This window comes from Pristiophorus japonicus, chromosome 11, assembly GCF_044704955.1.
Source record: "Pristiophorus japonicus isolate sPriJap1 chromosome 11, sPriJap1.hap1, whole genome shotgun sequence".
Taxonomy (NCBI): Eukaryota; Metazoa; Chordata; class Chondrichthyes; family Pristiophoridae; genus Pristiophorus; species Pristiophorus japonicus.
Window position 1 is genome coordinate 128,768,717 of NC_091987.1, and position 20,920 is coordinate 128,789,636.

General features: G+C 44.4%; 1 protein-coding gene across 2 annotated transcripts in view; it reads right to left on the bottom strand.

Moving 5' to 3' along the window:
• fndc3a (fibronectin type III domain containing 3A) overlaps positions 1 to 20,920 on the bottom strand; it is a 294,181-nt gene that overhangs the window by 243,070 nt on the left and 30,191 nt on the right. Inside the window, exons 1-2 of one of the 2 annotated variants that reach the window (XM_070894041.1) lie at positions 18,337 to 18,383; positions 5,771 to 5,903 (exon numbers count right to left, since the gene is read on the bottom strand). In XM_070894041.1, coding sequence (XP_070750142.1) covers positions 5,771 to 5,903; positions 18,337 to 18,359 — 156 coding nt within the window. In that variant the 5' untranslated portion in view covers positions 18,360 to 18,383. Of the gene's footprint in view, positions 1 to 5,770; positions 5,904 to 18,336; positions 18,384 to 20,920 lie in introns of those variants that run through there. The other variant, XM_070894043.1, reaches the window with a different exon arrangement.

Genomic DNA, 20,920 nt, shown 5'->3' on the forward strand with positions numbered 1-20,920 from the left:
TGCTTTCAACCTCCATCTCAGTTCATCATGCTTTCTCTCTCTCGCCTCTGAGTTTACTAGTCTCCTATCCTCCCTTAATCTCTCCCCCCATGTAAACTCCCAAACTCATTCACAGCCAGCCCCTTCACCTTGCTATCTCTCGTGGCCTTACTACTCCCATCGTGTCTGTGAAGCGCCTTGGGACGTTTCACTACGTTGAAGGCGCTACATAAAATACAAGTTGTTGTTGTTGTTAGAACTCATATTAGCATGGAAGCAAGTCATCATCAACTCCGGGGGAATGCCAAAGAGAAAATCCTGGTCTGGATCAGATGATTTTGAAGCAGAAAAAAACACATTTACTCCATTAAATGAAATATCTGTGAAGCTGGGTTCGTTTCCACAACACAGTACCCAGGGCTACTCAAAGTCCATAACTACACTTTAAAAAATATGAACAGCTTTTATGGACTAGTTGCAAGATTGGGGAAAGGGTGGGGGCGTGGGACCAGCTGAAGTGCTCGTGCAGAGAGCCGGTACGAGCTCGAAGGGCTGAATGGCCTCCTTCTGTGCTGTAACTATTCTATAATTCTAAGATGGGTTGGGAATAAAGGGTTGGGATCCGCATTGCACCTTTCTGGGCATCGCTCTTTGTGATCTAATCTTCAATGTTATTTCCCTCTATTATTGTTTCCGCTTGCCCCCTCCCCTTTTTTTTGTGTTTTAGTTTTCTCCTTCCTCTTTCACCCTCACCCATTAAACTCTTTTCAATTCAGAAAGCTATTTGAACTTTTTTAGGTAGGTTTTCCCATAACTAGTAAGAATTTTTAAAAAATGGGCCTTGGATGGCTCTTACATTCTTGCTTCTTGTCGTTCTGAGGAGCTTCTAACTTTACTTAGATATTGCATACTCAGGTGGGTAGTGTCTATTCATCTGGGCTGGATGAGCATTTTTTGTGATCTCTAATAGAGTTTTGTTCTACTTCTACTTTGGAATTTATTAAGTTTTACTTGATGGTCTCTGTATAACTTTTTTTCCCGTATAAATAATCGGTTGAATTTTATAAATAAAGAAAGAACGGGTTCTCTCGGTGGCTCAAATACACCAGATGGTGGTACTGATCCATGCAAAACAGAAAGGTTCCAGTTTAAGACCCAGTATGTGCCGGCTTACTTCATCTCAACCTAGTTGATAGGGGGAAATCCTACAATTGGCCTCAGTGTCCTCTGTGCCTCCCACTTCTGATCAACACCCTGCTGGAAATGGAAACATGTGGCTATCTGGCAAGGACAGGATTGGAATCAGCTGCAATGTCCCCACACTCTCGTTGAGCAACATGCATAGTTTGAGATCATCCAAGAAGAATAGTTACTTGAGGGAGGCATTGATGGGCTTTCACCGCCTATAGTACAAGTGATTGCTTCTGGAAAGGAAGGGAAAAAGGAGGCAGAAGAGTTACCATATTTGGATTTTCGCAAACAAGAATCTGTTGAATTTATCATGTCTCTCCATCAGATCAAAAGAGTTAACTAGAATTTAAATAAAATCCTTTGCTTCCTAAATGTCAAGAAATCCCAGCTTTTAAAATAAGTGTGTGGAATAGCTGACTGCTACTCATGATTTGTTTATTTTCTACAGCATCACAAGGTATAAATACAGAGCTGAGTTGGATGCACGTACACTGTACGTTCAAGAAATTATTTACAGGTTCATACAAAGTTAAAAATAATGCAGCTCAATTTTGGACACCTTGCTTATTTAGGACCCAGAAAACATCAGGGAAAAATAGAGATTACCTGCCTGATAGGGTTTTTTTTTTTCATTCTTTGGATGATATACATCCTCTAGGCACAACAGCAGTTTAGCCTTCCTTGATTGATTCTAGGGAAACCATGACTTTAAAGATAGACAGTGACTACAGTCTCCTACTCGCCTATCAAATAAGCCCTATGATCTGTCTCATTGCACCAACTGTACTGAAACTATCTACTCAACATTAACCCCAGCCCCCATATCAGGGAGGAGGCGGAGAGATTTAAGGTGGGAATTCCAGAGCTTAGGATTTAGACAACTGAAGGCACAGCTGCCAATGGAGAAAGGCAAATGCCCATATTGTCAGATTTTGAACTGATGTCTACACGGTAACATTGATTAAATGTGTGAAGAAATGCTAATAATGAGGTTAGGTGTCAGGAGGTTTTTCTTTTTGCAGAAGAGCAGCGACCATTGGAACAAGTTGTTAGATTGTCCAGTGAGTGTGGATTCGCTGCAAGTGTTCAAAGGGAGCTGGACGAATTCCTGGTTGTTGCTGATATCACAGCTTACAAAAGGTAGTTGGGGTGTTGGATGATGTGTCACATGTCCAGTGGTTCCTGGAAATCGCTTCTCTCGCCCTTGGTGGGGGGGGGGGGGGGGGGGGGTCAGAGAGGAATTTCCCAGATATTTGGACTAGGGTTTTTTTAAATTCTGGTTTTGTGCCACTCAAGCTATGGGGCCCCATGATTCTTAGTCAGACACAAGCTGGGCCTCAGCAGCTAATACTTTGCTGGTGCTTTTTATAGTGCTCCAGTGTGGCCTTGACTTCCCAGAGAGGAGTTCCAACAGCTGGAGGAATCCTAAAACCCTCATCCAGGTGAAGCAATGGAATACCACCTTTTTAAGGGAGGCTATCCTAACAACTGTTTCAAAATTGTTCATAACTGACTGCAACAGAAGGCAGGCTTGCCTGAACAATGTTCTCTAAATTGCCTCTTGCATGTTTCCGCTTTCTCAGGGAGATGTGTCATAATAGAACCGTGTGCACAAACTTAATCTGTCAAGGGCTGATAAAAGACCTATTGGTCATTTGAAAGATATTGTCGGTGGAAGGTTTCTTATCCCTAGTTTTGACTTCTGCACCATGAAAAGGAGATTCACCATAATTTGCGTGAACGAGGATAAACACCAGCAAATCTCAGTGGACAATTGAGCAGAGCCCGTTCAGACGCCTTGTGACAACTCCACAGGGCTGAAGGAACCCACCATGGATTGCAGTGGGCTCTTCCATCGTCTTGGCTGCTAAAAAGAACAAAGCCAGCAGAAGCCTGTATGGAGGTTCAGACCCAACAGATACAAAATGGTTTATTCCTGAATCTGACACTCCTTAAGATCAGAAAGTAGTCAGTTTACATAAGAAATAGCAGGAGTAGGCCATTTGGCCTCTCGAGTCTGCTCCACCTTTTAATAAGATCGTGGCTGATCTAATCTTGTGCTCAGCTCCACTTCCCTGCCCACTCCCTATAAACCCTTCAGTCCCTTATTGTTCGAAAATATTGTTAAGGTATCTCCACCTTGAATGTATTCAATGAACCAGCCTCTACAGCTCTCTGGGGAAGAGTTCCCCAGATTTACAACTTTGAGAAGAAATTCCTCCTCATCTCAGTTCTAAATGGACGACCCCTTATTCTTAAACTATGCCCCCCAGTTCAAATATTCTCTCTGCATTTACCTTGTTGAGCCCCCTCAGTATCTTATATGTATCAATACGATCACATCTCATTCTTCTAAACTCCAATGAGTTTCGGCCCAACCAGCTTGATCTTTCTTCATAAGTCAACCCCTTCATCTCAGGAATCAACCTAGTGAACCTTCTCTGAAGTTTCTTTGTCTAACTGCATCAGAATTTTGTACTCCCAGTTAAGCAGCCATGTCCTTAGAATATTTGGTACGGTTTCCAGAAATGGATCCAATAACGATTTATTAACACAATTTCCAAATATGCTCAAATTCTAGGATAAATTCTCTGCAGGTACCATACAGAACCTTCTGCAACTTAATACCTGAAACGTACAGGCAAAAATTGAAGACAGAAGCAGCAGATTTTATAATTTCCATAGTCTGCACTGTTCATTGGATCCATATGAGGACAGAGCGCTTTACTGCTAAATGACAGGAGAAATCTTTCAGCCCAAACTTCTTGTTTCACTTTTGACAGTTTGCTAATAATTCAAAAACCTTTTTGAGCCCACCTGTGCTGTCCCATTTAAAATTTATCAGATTGCATTTAGCTAAATTACACCATGCAGTGTTATGGGATAGATCAATTTGTTTTAATATAGTTTTACTTACCGGACTCACTGTTAATGCACCTTTTCTCTGCCAGTTCAAGAGCACATTAGTGCAGTTTCTCCTCAAATCTATTTTAGCATTCCTCATCAATCTCTATTTTGTGGTGCTCCTTTCTCTGCCTCCAGTTTCTAGCTGATATACCCGTTATTTTACTTTCACCTCAGCAGCCAAATGGGCTAATTCTAGCTTGCTCTCCTTGTAGATAAGATTAACTATTGCTGTTTCCTATTGTTCAATCTTTTTTACATTTAAAGTTGAATGGTGTGCTATTCCGCAAGTGATGTTCTATCGCACCTTTTGTTTGCCACCATTGTTACATTTTTGGGTTTCATTCTAGATAATTTTTCCTGGTTCAGTGTCTCAAACTACTCCCATAGACAAGCTCTTGCTCTCCATCACAGTGTGTATTTTGAGCTACCCAATGTCAAGGTAATTTGTAGCAAGCCCAGTGACTGAACAAAAAACACTTGTATTTCAGCTTACTGGTCATATCACGTGCCCTCACTGGCAAACTGCCTGTCAGATTTATTAAACAGTAAACATAAGTAATCATACATTTAGATATACAGTAGTTACAGGATCAGCTGTCCTTGCTCAGAAAATAACTCATCTGTTGCACTAAACTTCAATATTAACGCTACATGGCAGCTTGTTGCTAACTGTCCAATATATTTTTCTCTGATTAGATGGACTTTTCTAATGGTACAAGACACACTAAGAAATACTTTACAACATATGACGAGATTAAGCACATTTAGCTATGTGCCCTGCACAAAGGATGGAAAGGCACCACTAATTGTTGCAACCCATATTTTTCTATCCGCCCCCACCCCCACCCACCACTAAAAATTGTAGGTTCCACCACTCAATCTCCGCTCCCACAATGCCATGCCAGTCCTCACCCAATCCAAAGAACAAAAAAAAGACACAACAGAACAGGGTATACAGGCCATAAGATGATGAATATAGAAGGAGAGAGAAAGACACATGATAGAAACAGGGAAACATTGAGAGAAACAGTAACACAAAGATGACTAACAGACAAGATAGACAGTTTATTAGTTGCTGGCGGGTCAAGGAAACATGACAGTTGAAAGAAATTGGAAAAAAAATGTCGAGTAGTTTTGCTCCTGTGATTCCCTGCTGATTGACAACACGAGAAAAAATGAAAAATTTGATTGTTTTTCCCTAGTTGTCTATCGTCTCATGATTGATGGGTTTTCCTGTCTATACTTAACTTAATCATCACAGTTAACTTAACAAATAATAGTGACTTCAGCCAATCAAGTGCAATTGTCTCTTTTAGGTGTGACAACTTCAAGTCCGGTGCTCGAGGTACATTTCAGGAAGCAGACATTGTGCACTAGACGCACAATTTTAATTTTATGGATGAATATCAATTTATATCAGAGCACTTTAATTGTGACATTGCCCACTCCTCCATATGCAAATATAGCAAAAGTGCCAGGTGAGTGATTTGAATGATTTTCTGCTCTTCAGTGTTGCAAATCACTTTAAAAGTCTTCAGAAACTATGTTCAAAATCAGCAGCAGCAAAAAAGAAAATGAAAGGCAGCCAAGATGAAGAAACACAATGCTTACTGAAAATAATTAGAAAGCTAAATGGGTCTCAAAATACTTTAGATAATTTGCACTTTTGAAGATGTTTTTCTGCATTGCTCACCTGTGTTCCATCCCCATTCACCAGGGGAGGAAGAAGAGACAAATCAACATTTAGAAGTGAGGCTGCATCAAGTGGTGGTGGATTTTCTGCCATTATCAGAAGTACATCCACAGACTGGCTTCCTCTTCCAATTCTTGATTTAAAAGAAACACATGTTTTAATTGAACATTCAATAGTAAGTTGAACAAAATAGCTCAGCATTTAAACCCATTATTTTCATACAACATTGGCTCATACTGGCTATTTCACATTTAATGCATTGACATGTCCTAGGACACCACTCCGCTTTCAGTGTTTCAGATCCCATAACCTTCCTGCCACATCCTGAGACCCTATGACTTCAATGCAGTCCTTGTTCCTCTCCCCAATGCTCCCAGCCCCTGGGAAGGTCCCTCCGCACTGTCCTTCTCCAGGACCTCTCTTCTCCGACTACAGCCAGACCCCACAACCTCTCCCACCCACCAAAGGTATCAAATCCCAGGTACTCCCATATGCCAAATCCCTGAAAGTTGCCAAAGTGCAGCAAAACTGCTGCTAAACCAAACATGTCTACCTCTAATCTAGTAATGCATTGCCTATCATCTTCCTGTTTATCCAGGGTTTTAGTTAGGGTTAAAGAGAAAAATTAAATAAAGCGGTAAAGAAACATTTAATAACCATGTGCCACTACATGCATGCTCTCAACTTCTCTCTTCAGCAACATCAGCTCAATCTATATGGAAACTGTTCTAGAACATAACATAAGAATTAGGAACAGGAGTAGGCCATCTAGCCCCTCGAGCCTGCTCCGCCACTCAACAAGATCATGGCTGATCTGGCTGTGGACTCAGCTCCACTTACCCACCCGCTCCCCATGACCCTTAATTCCCTTATTGGTTAAAAATCTATCTATCTGTGATTTGAATACATTCAATGAGCTAGCCTCAACTGCTTCCTTGGGCAGAGAATTCCACAGATTCACAACCCTCTGGGAGAAGAAATTCCTTCTTAACTCGGTTTTAAATTGGCTCCACTGTATTTTGAGGCTGTGCCCCCTAGTTCTAGTCTCCCCGACCAGTGGAAACAACCTCTCTGCCTCTATCTTTGTCTATCCCTTTCATTATTTTAAATGTTTCTACAAGATCACCCCTCATCCTTCTGAACTCCAATGAGTAAAGACCCAGTCTACTCAATCTATCATCATAAGGTGACCCTCTCATCTCCGGAATCAGCCTAGTGAATCGTCTGTATCCCCTCCAAAGCTAGTATATCCTTCCTTAAGTAAGGTGAACAAAACTGCATGCAGTACTCCAGGTGCGGCCTCACCAATACCCTGTACAGTTGCAGCAGGACCTCCCTGCTTTTGTACTCCATCCCTCTCGCAATGAAGGCCAACATTCCATTCGCCTTCCTGATTACCTGCTGCACCTGCAAACTAACTTTTTGGGATTCATGCACAAGGCCTAAAAGAGTTTCATGCACAAGGACCCCCAGGTCCCTCTGCACCGCAGCATGTTGTAACTTCTCCCCATTCAAATAATATTCCCTTTTACTGTTTTTTTTTTCCCATGGTGGATGACCTCACATTTTCCGACATTGTATTCCATCTGCCAAACCTTAGCCCATTCGCTTAACCTATCTCAATCTCTTTGCAGCCTCTCTGTGTCCTCTACACAACCCACTTTCCCACTAATCTTTGTGTCATCTTCAAATTTTGTTACACTACCCTCTTCCAGGTCATCTATGTATATTGTAAACAGTTGTGGTCCCAGCACCGATCCCTGTGGCACACCACTAACCACCGATTTCCAACCCGAAAAAGGACCCATTTTTCCCGACTCTCTGCTTTCTGTTAGCCAGCCAATTCTCGATCTAGTTCCATCTCATCCTTAATCTCTTCAGGCAAAAAACAATTTCAGGTAACAACGACCAGAACCTCAAAGAACTCTTGGATGCCAATCTACCTTCTGATCTTTCTTCCCCTTCATTTCCTTCAGACCATCTCGCTCTTGCAGACTTCACATTTCCTCTAGATTTTCACCCTTCCCTCTGAACTTCCCCTCTCTAACCCAAAATAATCTGTCTTCAAGTAACGGTCTCAGCTTCATTCTCCTACAACAAATCCCAAGCTTGATATGTTGAGCTCTTCTGCTGCTGTTGCCTTAACCTCCATGTTTTCCTTTTTGGCATGAAAGCACCCTGCTGCACCACCAAGCCTTGTATATCTGATCCTTTCTTTGGTCACCAGCCTTCACGATCATCCTGGACCTCCATCTGACTTCTTGCGTTCTCTATTTTTTTTCTTCAAGAACTACCACAGTAATGTCGGCCATCTCAGCTTTTTCATTACCTTTACTCATTAATCTATCTCCTGCTGAACATGCAGTACTCCATTCCCTCAGTTCTAAGCCCAGCATCATCAAATAAACTGATAAATGTCTTATGGCAGGAGGACCTCTACTTGACTCAGGCCAAACAACTCTGATGACCCTTCTCATATCCCTCTGGACCATAGGGGATTTGAGTATAGGAGCAGGGAGGTCCTACTGTAGTTGTACAGGGCCTTGGTGAGGCCTCACCTGGAATATTGTGTTCAGTTTTAGTCTCCTAATCTGAGGAAGGATGTTCTTGCTATTGAGGGAGTGCAGCAAAGATTCACCAGACTGATTCCCGGGATGGCAGGACTAACATATAAAGAGAGACTGGATCGACTGGGCCTGTATTCACTGGAGTTTAGAAGAATGAGAAGGGATCTCATAGAAACATATAAAATTCTGACGGGACTGGACAGGTTAGATGCAGGAAGAATGTTTCCGATGTTGGGTAAGTCCAGAACCAGGGGTCACAGTCTAAGGATAAGGGGTAAGCCATTTAGGACCGAGATGAGGAGAAACTTCTTCACTCAAAGTTGTTAACCTGTAGAATTCTCTACCAGAGAAAGTTGTTGATGCCAGTTCATTAGATATATTCAAGAGTGAGTTAGATATGGTCCTTACGGCTAAAGGGATCAAGGGGTATGGAAAGAAAGCAGGAAAGGGTTACTGAGTTGAATGATCAGCCATGATCTTATTGAATGGTGATGCAGGCTCGAAGGGCTGAATGGCCTAGTCCTTCACCTATTTTCTATAACCCCACTACAAAACATCAAGCCATTATTTCCCGGATTGCTACCAATCTCATCTCTTCTGGAGATCCACTGCCTCCAATCCAATTCTACCTCATCCCCATGATAGACGAACAGGCAGTTCTGTTATACCTATTGTTTCAGCTCCTGTTGCACTGAACTAATTTCTCCTCATCTTGATACTTTTGAGCAACAGTCCAACCAGTTCTCATTCACCACCAACCTCTTGAACCTGGCTGAACTTTGAACAGCATCTCTTAACTCCACTAATTCCAAATAAAAAGGTGTCACTAATGGGAACTCATCCAATACACAGATGACTGTATGCGTCCATTTCCAATCTTCCCTTCTTGGACTTGTCTTCATCTCAGACGACTGGCTTCCCATAGACATCTAGTACAATCCCACTGACTCCCACATTATCAGGACCATGCTTCTTCGCACCCTGTTTCCTGTAAAGATTCCATCCACTTTCTCTGCCTGTTGTCATTACTACCTTTTGCACCAGATCTCCTGAAAGTCTCTTCTGCAGTTGTCAATAGGACCCTTGACCGAGTCCACTCCATTTACCTACTTCTGCTTTGGCCCCCTCCTCCTCCTCCTCTTCTTACAATCACGAGAATACCCTGGTCCCCACCCCACTTGTCTCCAGATTTGACAGATCATCTTCTGTCACCTACATGGCTCCACCATCATACAAATCTTCCCCTTCACTTTTCAGCTCTATGTGCAGCTTCCATTCCCCGGCACCTCTCCAAGCAGACAAGAGAGATCTAATTACTACTCCCTCCCACACCATTGTCCAGAATCCAAAACACTCCTGAGTGAGGCAGCCATTTGCCCCAAGCTGCCTGTGGTTCATTACATTCATTTCCCTTCCCATGCCCACTCTGTCATGCAAAATATCTCATCTTTTCACTGGGCATCCTGCAGCTTTTCTCTGAATAATGAGTTCAGCAATTTCAGCTATATCCTCATTTTTAAATTGGTTTCATTTTACATCTGACTCCCAGGTTTTCCCCTTTTACTCAGGTCTCTCACTTCCTTAGCTATTTACACGTCCTTTTATTTCTCCAATGCATTTAACATTTGAATGAGATGAGGTTATATCAATCCACTGATGCTTACACTCGAGTTTGTATACATATATATTCCCCCTTTTTCTAATCATGTTAGTGTAGTGTCCCTGCATCTTATTACAAACTCACACAAGGCATAGATATATCAGACACGGTCACTCTGTGACCTTCACTTTTATTGCCAGGACCAAGGAGTCCTGATCCTGGGTGGGTCCTCCACTTTTATACCTGGAAACCCAGGTAAGGAGTGTCTCCCGCAAGTTCACCCCGTGGTCAGGGTGTGCATTTCTAGGGTACAGGTACAGTGTACATGAGTCACAGTTACATCACTATGTCATTGCAAGATGATTAAATACATGACATCACCTCCCCCCTTAAGTCTTTTTGTTTCAGAGGTTAAGTCTGTCAGGTGGTTGACGCTCCCTCGTGGAGCGCCGCAGTTGTGGCTCTAGTGGCTGAGCCTCGGCACGCGTCTGTCACTTGAGGTGATTCCGGCCTGTCCAGGCTGGTCGCAGGGACTGTGCATGCTGAGGACTGTCTTTGTTGCTCGTCCGCTGGCAGTGGTGTGGGTGCCATCTCATGCTCTTCTTCAGGTTCCTCCGTGTCTATGCTGAACCTTTTCTTTACTTGGTCCAAGTGTTTGCGGCATATCTGTCCATTGTTTAGTCGGACCACCATGTCTCTATTTCCTTCTTTGCCAATTACGGTGCCCTCAAGCCATTTGGGTCCCAAAGCATGGTTAAGAACAAATACCGGGTCATCTATTTCTATACACCTCCCCTTTGAGTTTGGGACTGGCGCTTGCCCTCAACAATGTCTGCCAGGGCTGGGTGAATGAGGGACAGCCGCATCTTGAGCGTGCGTTTTTCATGAGGAGTTCCGCTGGCGGGACTCCCGTGAGCGAGTGCGGGTGGGGCCTGTAGGCGCGATAAGCGGTACTGAAGGGAGGGTCCTTGGATGCGTAGCATGCCCTGTTTTATGACCTGGACCACCTGGCCTTGGAAGCTGGCTTGAACGGCGCTGTCCGGACATGCTTAATACCATTGCCCGACATAAACTCCTGGAATTCATGGCTGGTGAAACACGGGCCATTGTCGCTGACCAGGATGTCCGGCAAGCCATGGGTCGCGAAAACCGTACGATGACTCTCCATGGTGATGGATGTCGTGCACGAGTTCAATATGATGCACTCAATCCACTTCGAGTATGCATCAACAATGATCAGGAACATTTTCCCCATGAACGGGCCCGCATAGTCTACGTGAATACGTGACCATGGTCTGGTGAGCCAGGGCCACGGGCTGAGTGGGGCCTCCCTGGGGGCATTGCCCAGCTGGGCACATGTCATGCACCTGCAAACTCAGTGTTCCAGGTCTGAGTCAATACCCGGCCACCATACATGTGACCGGGCATTGGCCTTCATTAACACGATGCCAAGGTGCTCGCTGTGGAGTTCCCTGACGAACGCTTCCCTTCCTTTCTGGGGCATGACTACCCGGCTGCTCCATAGCAGGCAGTCGGCTTGGATGGAGAGCTCATCCAACCGTCTCTGAAACAGTCTGACTTCCTCGGGGCACACCGTGTGTGCAGGCGCCCAATACCCAGTCAGGACACATTTCTTTATCTTGGATAGGAGGGGGTCCCTGTTGGTCCAGAGTTTGATCTGGTGGGCTGTGATGGGGGAGCCCGCAGTGTCAAAAGCCTCAACGTCCATGACTATCTCGGCGCTCTGCTCCGACGCCCCCTCGGTAGTGGCCAGTGGGAGCCTGCTGAGCGCGTCAGCGCAATTTTCAGTGCCTGGCCGGTGCCGTATGGTGTAGTCATATGCAGCCAGCATGAGGGCCCAGTGCTGTATGCGAGCTGACGCATTGGCGTTAACATCCTTGTTGTCCGACAGCAAGGCTGTCAACGGCTTGTGGTCCGTCTCTAGCTCGAACTACCTACCAAAAAGGTGCATCTTTTTCACACCGTAAACACACGCGAGTGCTTCCTTCTCAACCATGCCGTATCCACGCTCTGCCTGGGAGAGCGACCTGGAGGCGTAAGCCACCGGTTGGAGTCGGCCGTCATCATTATCCTGCTGCAACACACACCCAACCCCATAGGATGACGCATCGCATGTTAAGATCATTTTTTTTACAGGGGTCATACAAAGTCAACAGTTTGTTGGAACACAGCAGGTTCCTCGCCTTATTGAAAGCCCGTTCTTGACAGTCCCCCCAAAACCATTCACAACCTTTATGCAGGAGCATGTGTAATGGCTCCAACAATGTGCTTATGTTCGGCAGAAAGTTCCCAAAATAGTTCAAAAGTCCCAGGAATGATCGCAACTCCGACGTGTTGCCGGGCCTGGGCGCCCGGCGGATCGCCTCCGTTTTTGATTCGGTGGGCCGGATCCCGTCTGCGGCAACCCTCCTGCCCAAAAACTCTACCTCTGGGGCCAAAAACACACACTTGGCCTTTTTCAGCTGCAAGCCTACCCGATCCAATCAGCGTAGCACCTCCTCCAGGTTATGGAGGTGTTTTGACCCATTATGAGAATGTCGCCTTGGAATACGATCGTTCCAGGAATGGATTTGAGCAAGCTTTCCATGTTTATCTGAAAGATGGCTGCTGCCGAACGAATGCCAAACGGACACCTGTTGTAGGCAAATAATCCCGTGTGCATCGTGATGGTGGTCAGAAGCTTGGATTTTTCAGCCAGTTCCTGAGTCATGTAGGCTGACGTGAGGTCCAACTTCGTGAACAGCTTGCCACCTGCCAGCGTGGCAAAAAGGTCCTCCGCTCTCGGAAGCGGGTATTGGTCTTGCAGCGATACTCGGTTGATAGTGGCTTTGTAGTCGCCACAAATCCTAACCGAGCCATCTGCTTTGAGGACGGGAACGATGGGGCTTGCCCAGTCGCTGAATTCAACGGCCGAAATTATGCCCTCTCCGAGCAGCCTGTTGAGTTCCTATTCAATTTTCTCATGCATCACGTACGGCACTGCTCTGGCTTTGTGGTGCACTGGTCTGGCATCCGGAGTGATGTGTAGCACTACTTTAGTGCCCTTGAACGTTCCGACACCAGGTTGAAACAGTGACCTGAATTTTTGCAGGACCTGTGAGCATGAACTTCACTCCGTGGATGAAATGGCGTGCACATCCCCCCATTTCCAATTCATCTCAGTTAGTCAACTCCTCCCCAAAAGCGCGGGGCCATTTCTCAGAATGATCCAGAGTGGCAGCCGGTTCTGTAATCCATTATGTGTTACCACCAAGTTTGCCCTGCCCAGCACTGGGATGATCTCTTTGGTGTACGTCCGTAGCTGCGTCTCAATGCGTTCCAGTTTGGGCCTGCTAGCTCTGTGTGGCCATAGTCTCTCAAATTGTTGGGCACTCATGAGTGACTGGTTAGCTCCCGTATCCAGCTCCATGTGCACCGGGATGCCATTCAATAAGACTTATCATCATCGTGGGTGGCATTTTAGTGTACGAGCTGTGGACGTCAGCCACATGAACCTGCTGAACTTCAGTATCTATGGCTTTACCCCAGGCCTCATCCTGCATGGCAGACCCCTCGTCTGGTTCCTCTGTCTCGCAGATTAGCCTCGCTACTGCCTTTTTGCACATCCTGGCCAAGTGTCCCTTGAAATTACAAATCCTACAGGTATATTGCTGGAATCTGCAGCTTCTCGCAGTGTGTCTATCCCTGCATCTCCATCATGAGCGGAGATTGAGATTGCTGTTAGCAAAAGGCCGATTACCAGGCATTCCTCTCTGATTGCCCATTTGGCTGTTTCTAAGCACTCTGATGGTGGGTGTTAATGGTCCTATTGCGGGATGCATTGTTCCTCGAGATGGCGTGAATTGCCGATCCCTTTTCCATTGTGCTTGTTGCAGGCCCACCCTAGAGCCTGTTGCTGTCTGGGCGGTTTCAAAATGCCCTTGCCTGCCTGCCTGCCTGCGGGGTCCCGAGCCGCGTTTACCATGTTAACTCCCTGGTCCGTCGCCACGTTTGGACCAGGGCTGCGCGCGTAAATTAGCTTGGTCACCTCTTCCCCTGCCATAAAGGTCTGAGCTATCAATGCTGCCCTTTCTAAAGTCAAGTCCTTAGTCTTTATGAGCTTCCTGAAAATGCCGGCATGATTAATGCCCTCGATGAAAAAGTCCCTTAACATCTCCCCCCTGCAGGCATCGGAGAACTTAGAGACTGGCCAAGCGCCGCAGTTCCACCACGAAGTCTGAGACGTTTTGTTCCTCCCGACGCCGGAGAGATTGGAACCGCTGCCGGGCCATGTGTACGCTACTCGCCGGCTTGAGATGCCCACTGATCAGCTGGCTGAGCTCTTCAAAGGACTTGTCCGCCGGCTTTTGGGGTACGAGCAGGTCTTTCATCAGCGCATACATCCATGGTCCGCAGCTGGTCAGTAGATGCGACCTCCGCTTGTCAGCCGCTGTCTCTTCCAGCCAGTCCTTTGTGACAAAGCTCTGCTGGAGTCTTTCCACGAAGTCGTCCCAGTCCTCACACACACAGTAACGTTCCTCTGTACCACCAGTGACCATCCTCGTGGTTCGTTGATTCCCGTTTCTCGTCACAAAATGTAGTGTCCCTGCACCTTACTACAAACTCACACGAGGCATGTATATATCAGACACGGTCACTCTGTGACCTTCACCTTTATTGCCAGGACCAAGGAGTCCTGACCCTGGGTGGGACCTCCCCTTTTATACCTGGAAACCCAGATGAGGAGTGTCTCCCGCAAGTTCACCCCGTGGTCAGGGTGCGCATTTCTAGGGTACAGGTACAGTGTACATGAGTTGCAGTTACATGACTGTCATTGCAAGATGGTTAAATACATGACAGTTAGTATGTCTGTCTTTTAAACTGTCTACTGTAGCCATGATCAATGCTATGAGTGATCTGCCGGTATGCGCGATTAAAAATGGAACAGCTGCGCAAACTACCTAATTCACTGGTGTTTCACTCAGGTGTCACCTTGTTGATTTGTTATGGCGTTACTTTGAGTCAATCAGAAACGAGATAGGGAATGACCAAATAAAAGGCAAGGAAAGCAGCTACAAATCAAATTACTGTGAAAACAACCAATTGTGAATGAAAAGTCAAGAGAATTGACAAAATTGAGAGGGAGGGAAGAGAGGGGAGGGCACACAAGCTGCGAGAGGACAGCGAGGGAGAGCACGTGAGTGAGATAAGAGAAAGAGGAGCAGCAGGCAGGATAAGCATATTTCAAGGACTAGCAAGTGCAGGTTGAAGAAACATGACCAAAATGGATTACTAAGACAATGCAAAAAGAAAAAAGGAAAACAAACCCTCCAAAGCTTGTCAGGAGAATGGGGAGGGAAAACATTGTGAATGCAGAACCAGCCAAAACTAAAAGTAAACCAGGCAGTCAGAGGGATACAGAGGACATAGTCATAAGAGGAAGGGTGTCATTAAAAATAGAAGACAAATGTGACTGTATGAAATATTTCCAGTATAACAGCAAGAGGGATATCAAAGAATACTTAAGATTCTTTAAGGATGTGAGCACAGCTTAAATTAAGGATGGTTGTTATTTACTAAGTGATTACTTCCTAGAATTATTTATTAGAGAACACACTAATATAACATGCTTTCAATCATAGGATGATCTACAACTAAACTAAGTGACGTTGATATCACATGCATGGGCATAGCAATCAGGCTTAAAGGGGTCAAAACAATATTTAGTTGGAGGAAATTTCTGCTCATCCTGTACTGGATGTCGGACATGCAGTGTGACGATTTAGAGACAGTGGAGGGGTCAAGAGAGGTGGTGGTGAGGTAGAGCTGGGTGTCATCAGCATACATGTGGAACCTAACATTGTGCTTTCGGATGATGTTACCAAGGGGCAGCATGTAGATGAGTAATAGGAGAGGGCCAAGGATAGATCTTTTGGGGACACCAGAAGTAACAGGTCGAGAAGGGATAGTTTACCATGGTCACCGTCACATAGGGTGTTATTCGCGACTTACCTGGTCATTATCACATTGCTGTTCGTGGGAGCTTGCTGTAAGCAAATTGGCTGCCACATTTTCTACATTACAACAGTGACTACACTTCAAAAGTACTTCATTGGCTGTAAAGCACTTAGGGGTGTCCTGAAAGGTGCTATATAAATGCAAGACTTGCTTTAGCAATGGATTCTATCATTAGAAACAAAAGTTGAAGAGTAGCTGTATGGAAATAACCTAATATGGATTTATTATCCTATATGATGAACCTACTTAACTTATTTGCATAAGTGGTATCACAAGTAGATATTGGAAAGTCCTATGTAGTATACCTCGAATGGCAGAAAGTTTTTAATAAAGTTCCATATGAAAGATTGTACACAGGCTTAGGGCAGAGAATATTCTTGGTAAAACTTTAAAGTGGATAAGAAATTAGCTGAGGGGAAAACAGCAGATATTAGAGGGGTGATGTTAGGCGGGAAAGACGTACTGCGTGCCATGTCCTACGAATCAGTGTTGGAGGCAATATAGTTTCTGATCTACATAAATGGTCTGGATTCAGAACAGCAATGTAAGTTGACCAAATTCACATATGACTAAGCTGGTTGGGGGGCAGTAGAGTCTGATGAAACAGGTAAGTAATCACAGAAGGATGTAGTTAAAATTTACAAGTGAACAGAACTATAAATACAAATAAGTGCAAGGATGTAAACAATGGAAGAAAAATATGGGGTATATAGGAACAGGAATAAGCAATTCAGCCCCTCAAGCCTGTTCCACCATTCAATTAGATCATGGCTGGTCTGTACCTCAACACCATTCACAGGCCTTTGATACCCTTACCTAATGAAAATGTGTCAATCTTATTCTTGAAATTTTTTAATTGAACCAGTATCCAAGGTCTTTTGGGGGAGATAATTCCACATTTCTACTACCCTTTGTGAAAAAGTGATTCCTGATTTCACTCATGAATGGCATAGCTCTAATTTTCAAGTTGTGCCCACTTGTTCTGGTTTTTCCCACCAAAGGAAATAAGCTTCTCTGTATCTACCCTATAGAATTTGTTAATCATTTTAAATACCTCATTTAGATCACCCCTCAACCTTCTAAACTCAAAGGGAATACAACCTGCATGCAACCTGCTCTCATAATTTAACCCTTTATGCCCCTGTATCATTTTGGTAAATCTGCTCTGTACGATCTCTGCGGTGGCCAGAAATGAATGCAATACTCCAGATGGGGTCTAACCAACAACTGAAGCATAGCTTCCTCCCTTTTGATATTCCAATCTTCCTGAGATAAAGACTGACAGTCAATTAGCCTTTGTGATTATTTTTGTACCTATACACTAGCTTTTAGTGATTTTTGTACCTGAGCAACCAAATTCCTTTCCTGCTCCACAGTTTCTCGTCCTTCATCATTAAGAAAATATTCTGATTTGACTTTTTTGGATCCAAAGTGGATTATCTGACAGTTCCTCATCTATACAACTTACTGAGCATCCTAACTTAGTTTAATCTGCAAATTTAGACATACAACTCTCTAATCCTTCATCCAAGTCATTGATATATATGGTGAAAAGCTGAGACCCCATTACAAATCCTTGGGGAACACCACTCATCACATTCTATAAATCAGAATACATCCCATTTATCCCTGCTCGGTCTTCTACCTCCCAAACAATTTTCAATACATTTCCTAAGGTTAGTTCCAATTCCATGTGTTCTCAATATTGCTAGTAATCTCTTGTGCGAAACCTTATCAAATGCCTTCTGGAAATCCAGATAAAAGACAACATCCACAGATACCCCGCTATCCACCATATTAGTGACTTCCTCAAAATATTCAATTGGATTAGTCAGACATGACCTACCCTGCACAAATTCATACCAACTCTCTTTGACCAGCTCATATTTGTTCAAATGCTCAGCCATTCTGTCCCTGATGATAGACATAATGGGCCCATGTTTCCACATGATTTGCGCCTGATTTTTAGGAGCAACTGGTGGAGAACGGACTATCTTAGAAATCGCAATTCTCCACATTTTTTTTTCTGCAGTTCTAGTCAGGTAGAACAGTTCCACTTTGGAACAGAATTTTTTCTTCAAAAGGGGGCGTGTCTGGCCACTGACGCCTGATTTCAAAGTTTCCACAGTGAAAACGTACTCCAAACTAAGTTAGAATGGAGCAAGTGAAGATTTTTGTAGAACTGAAAAAACCTGCTCTACACATTAAAAAATCAGGCGCAGGTTACAAATTAGGCGTCCAGAACGAGGTGGGGGGGGGGGGGGGGGGCGGAGGGAAGTCATTAAATTCTACAATAAATCCTTATTTATACTTCTACAAATAAATCCAACCTGAATAAACATTTATAAGCAAAGAAAAGATTAAATAAACCATCTTCCTACCTGTGTGAAAGTGCTTCAGGCATGGAGAATGCTGCAGTCAGCCTGAGGCGCCCGTTCTTCCCGCGGTGGGGCGGGGGGGGGGGGGGGGGGGAAGGGAAGAGGAGGCGCCCGTTCTTCTTGCGGGGGGAGGAGGAGGTGCCCGTTCTTCCCGCTGGGGGAGGGGGGGGGGGTGGAAGGAGACAGTGAGAAGGCTGCAAGTGCTGATGGCAATGTGCTTTTATTTAAAAATGTTCAAAAATTAAACAGCTACAAAGAACTACAAAAATGGCCGAGTGCCAATGTTTCCTTCACACTGCGCGTGCGCGAACGCTCCAACGCGCAGTGTTGCCGGCAGGAAAAAAACTAATTTAAATAGTACCCGCCCCCTCCCACTTACAAAATCGGCGCGAGTGTAGGCTCCGCCCCCCTGGGCGCCGCGCCAAGCAGACAAGGAGCTGCAGAACGCTCCAGAATTGCGAGTTTTTTTTCCGGCGCCGTTTTAGGCGCAAAAAACGGGCCCCCAGCTCGGAGGGGCGCCTGTTTTTTATCGTGTGGAAACTTGGACCCTATGAATGGTGTTGAACTAAGACACAGAGAGATTTTGGAGTGATTTAACAGTCACCATGTCCTGTCATTACAGAGCAGCAATTAACAAAGCAAATAGAATGCTGAGCTAATCAATACAGAATAACTATGAAGCCATCATACTGAAGTGGTAGTGTTCCAGTCCAGCTACACCTGAAATATGCATTAATTTCGGATTACCAAGGCAGAAGGGAGCATCCAAGCCTCTTAAGTGGTGTGAAGCCGGTCCACCAGGCAGATCTCGGGGGGGGGTCAGATAACTTTAAAAAAAAAAGTATTCATGGGATGTGGGCATCGCTGGCAAGGCCAGCATTTATTGCCCATCCCTAGTTGCCCTTGAGACAATGAAGTGGCTTAACTAGGCCATTTCAGAGAGCAGTTAAATGGGTCTGGAGTCACATATAGGCCAGACCAGGTAAGGGCGGCAGCTTTTCTTCCCTAAAAGATATTAATGAACCAGATGGGTTTTTACAACAATCCAGTAGTTTCATGGTCACTATTACTGATACTAGCTTTTTTATTCCAGATTTATTTAATTAATTGAACTGAAATTCCCCAGCTGCCATGGTCGAATTTGAACTCATATCTCCAGACCATTAGGCTAGGCCTCTGGATTACTAGGCCAGTAACATAACCACTATGCTACCTTACCTGATGTTGTGAGCAAAGATTAGAAAAAAAAGATAAACTTCATTCTCGAAAGGGGGTGGAGAGGAACCTTATGGGGGTTGATCCGGAACACTATTTCTATTAAAACATAACTGCAGGACAAGGGAACATATGTACAAATTGGCAAAAATCAAAGTCAGGACTGATGCCAGCAGGCACTTCTTCACACAGTGATTAATACCTGGAATGCTCTTTGGGTAGGGTAAATGAGACACAGACTCTCGAGTAATTCAAGAGGCAGTTTGATTCTATGATGGGGAAGTGGGATTGCAAATTTCTATGGAACAAAGAGCTGGATGAGCCAAATGGCATCACTTGTCTGATCAAATAAAGAATTTGAGGAATTTCTTTATATGAACAGTGGCAAGAATGAGAGCTTTCTGCCACATGGAGTGTTTAAAACAGATAGCATTGATGACTTGGAACCATCCTGCTCATTCTTCTCTAAACATTTTCTAATATACAGTCTTCTCTTAATTTAAAGTCATATTTCACTCAAAAATAATTTGAATGATTTAATTTTAATGTCACAGCACACTAAAACACTACGGGACATTAGTAAACAGCATAAAATATCAAAGTAGTTATTGAAATACACATGATTGAAACTTGAACACTGCACAAGCTGCACAGTTGAACTTCAGTCTCTTTACAAAATATTCAATGAATGGGGTTTGCTTCCTCCGGACAGTACATTCATCCACATAACTGTCAATGTTATTTAGCAGAGAGAATAATCCCTCAGCCATTCCCTCAGCAGTCGCATCATGGAAAAGGTGGGGACTGGTTCCTCTACCTGCTTGGGATCTTCCTCACTGTCACTAGCAACATATCCTCTTGTAACAATTCCCACATCAGTCAGCAATCAGGGCATCAGGACTTCCTTACCAACACCGACTACGGATTCCAAATTTCTATCTGTTGGTGGTCACAAAACAGAACTATCGTCGATTCAGAGATGACCAACGGTGTCTGTATTGGATCCTCAATTGTGTCAGATGCAGCTGCTTCCTCCGATGGTAGAATGAAGTTGCAGTGTTGAAAGCAGTTGGTAATGGATTTTACTTTTAGATTCTCCTTTGATGAATGGATTATCCAGCAAAAATAGTATGCCAGTGTAATGCTCAGCAATGTTCTTCCACAGCAAACATTTCTCGTAGTGCAGTTTCAAATCATAAACATACCAGCATCCAGTGGGTGTATTATAAATGCCATGTTTTACAGTAAAAATATTAGCTTGGTTGGCACGTCATGTGAGCCCCACACTTGGAAACCATTAAGGTGATTTTTTTTTGGCTTGTGATGCCATACTTCAGTCAAAGTGATGCAGCCAATTTTCAAAAAAAAAAAT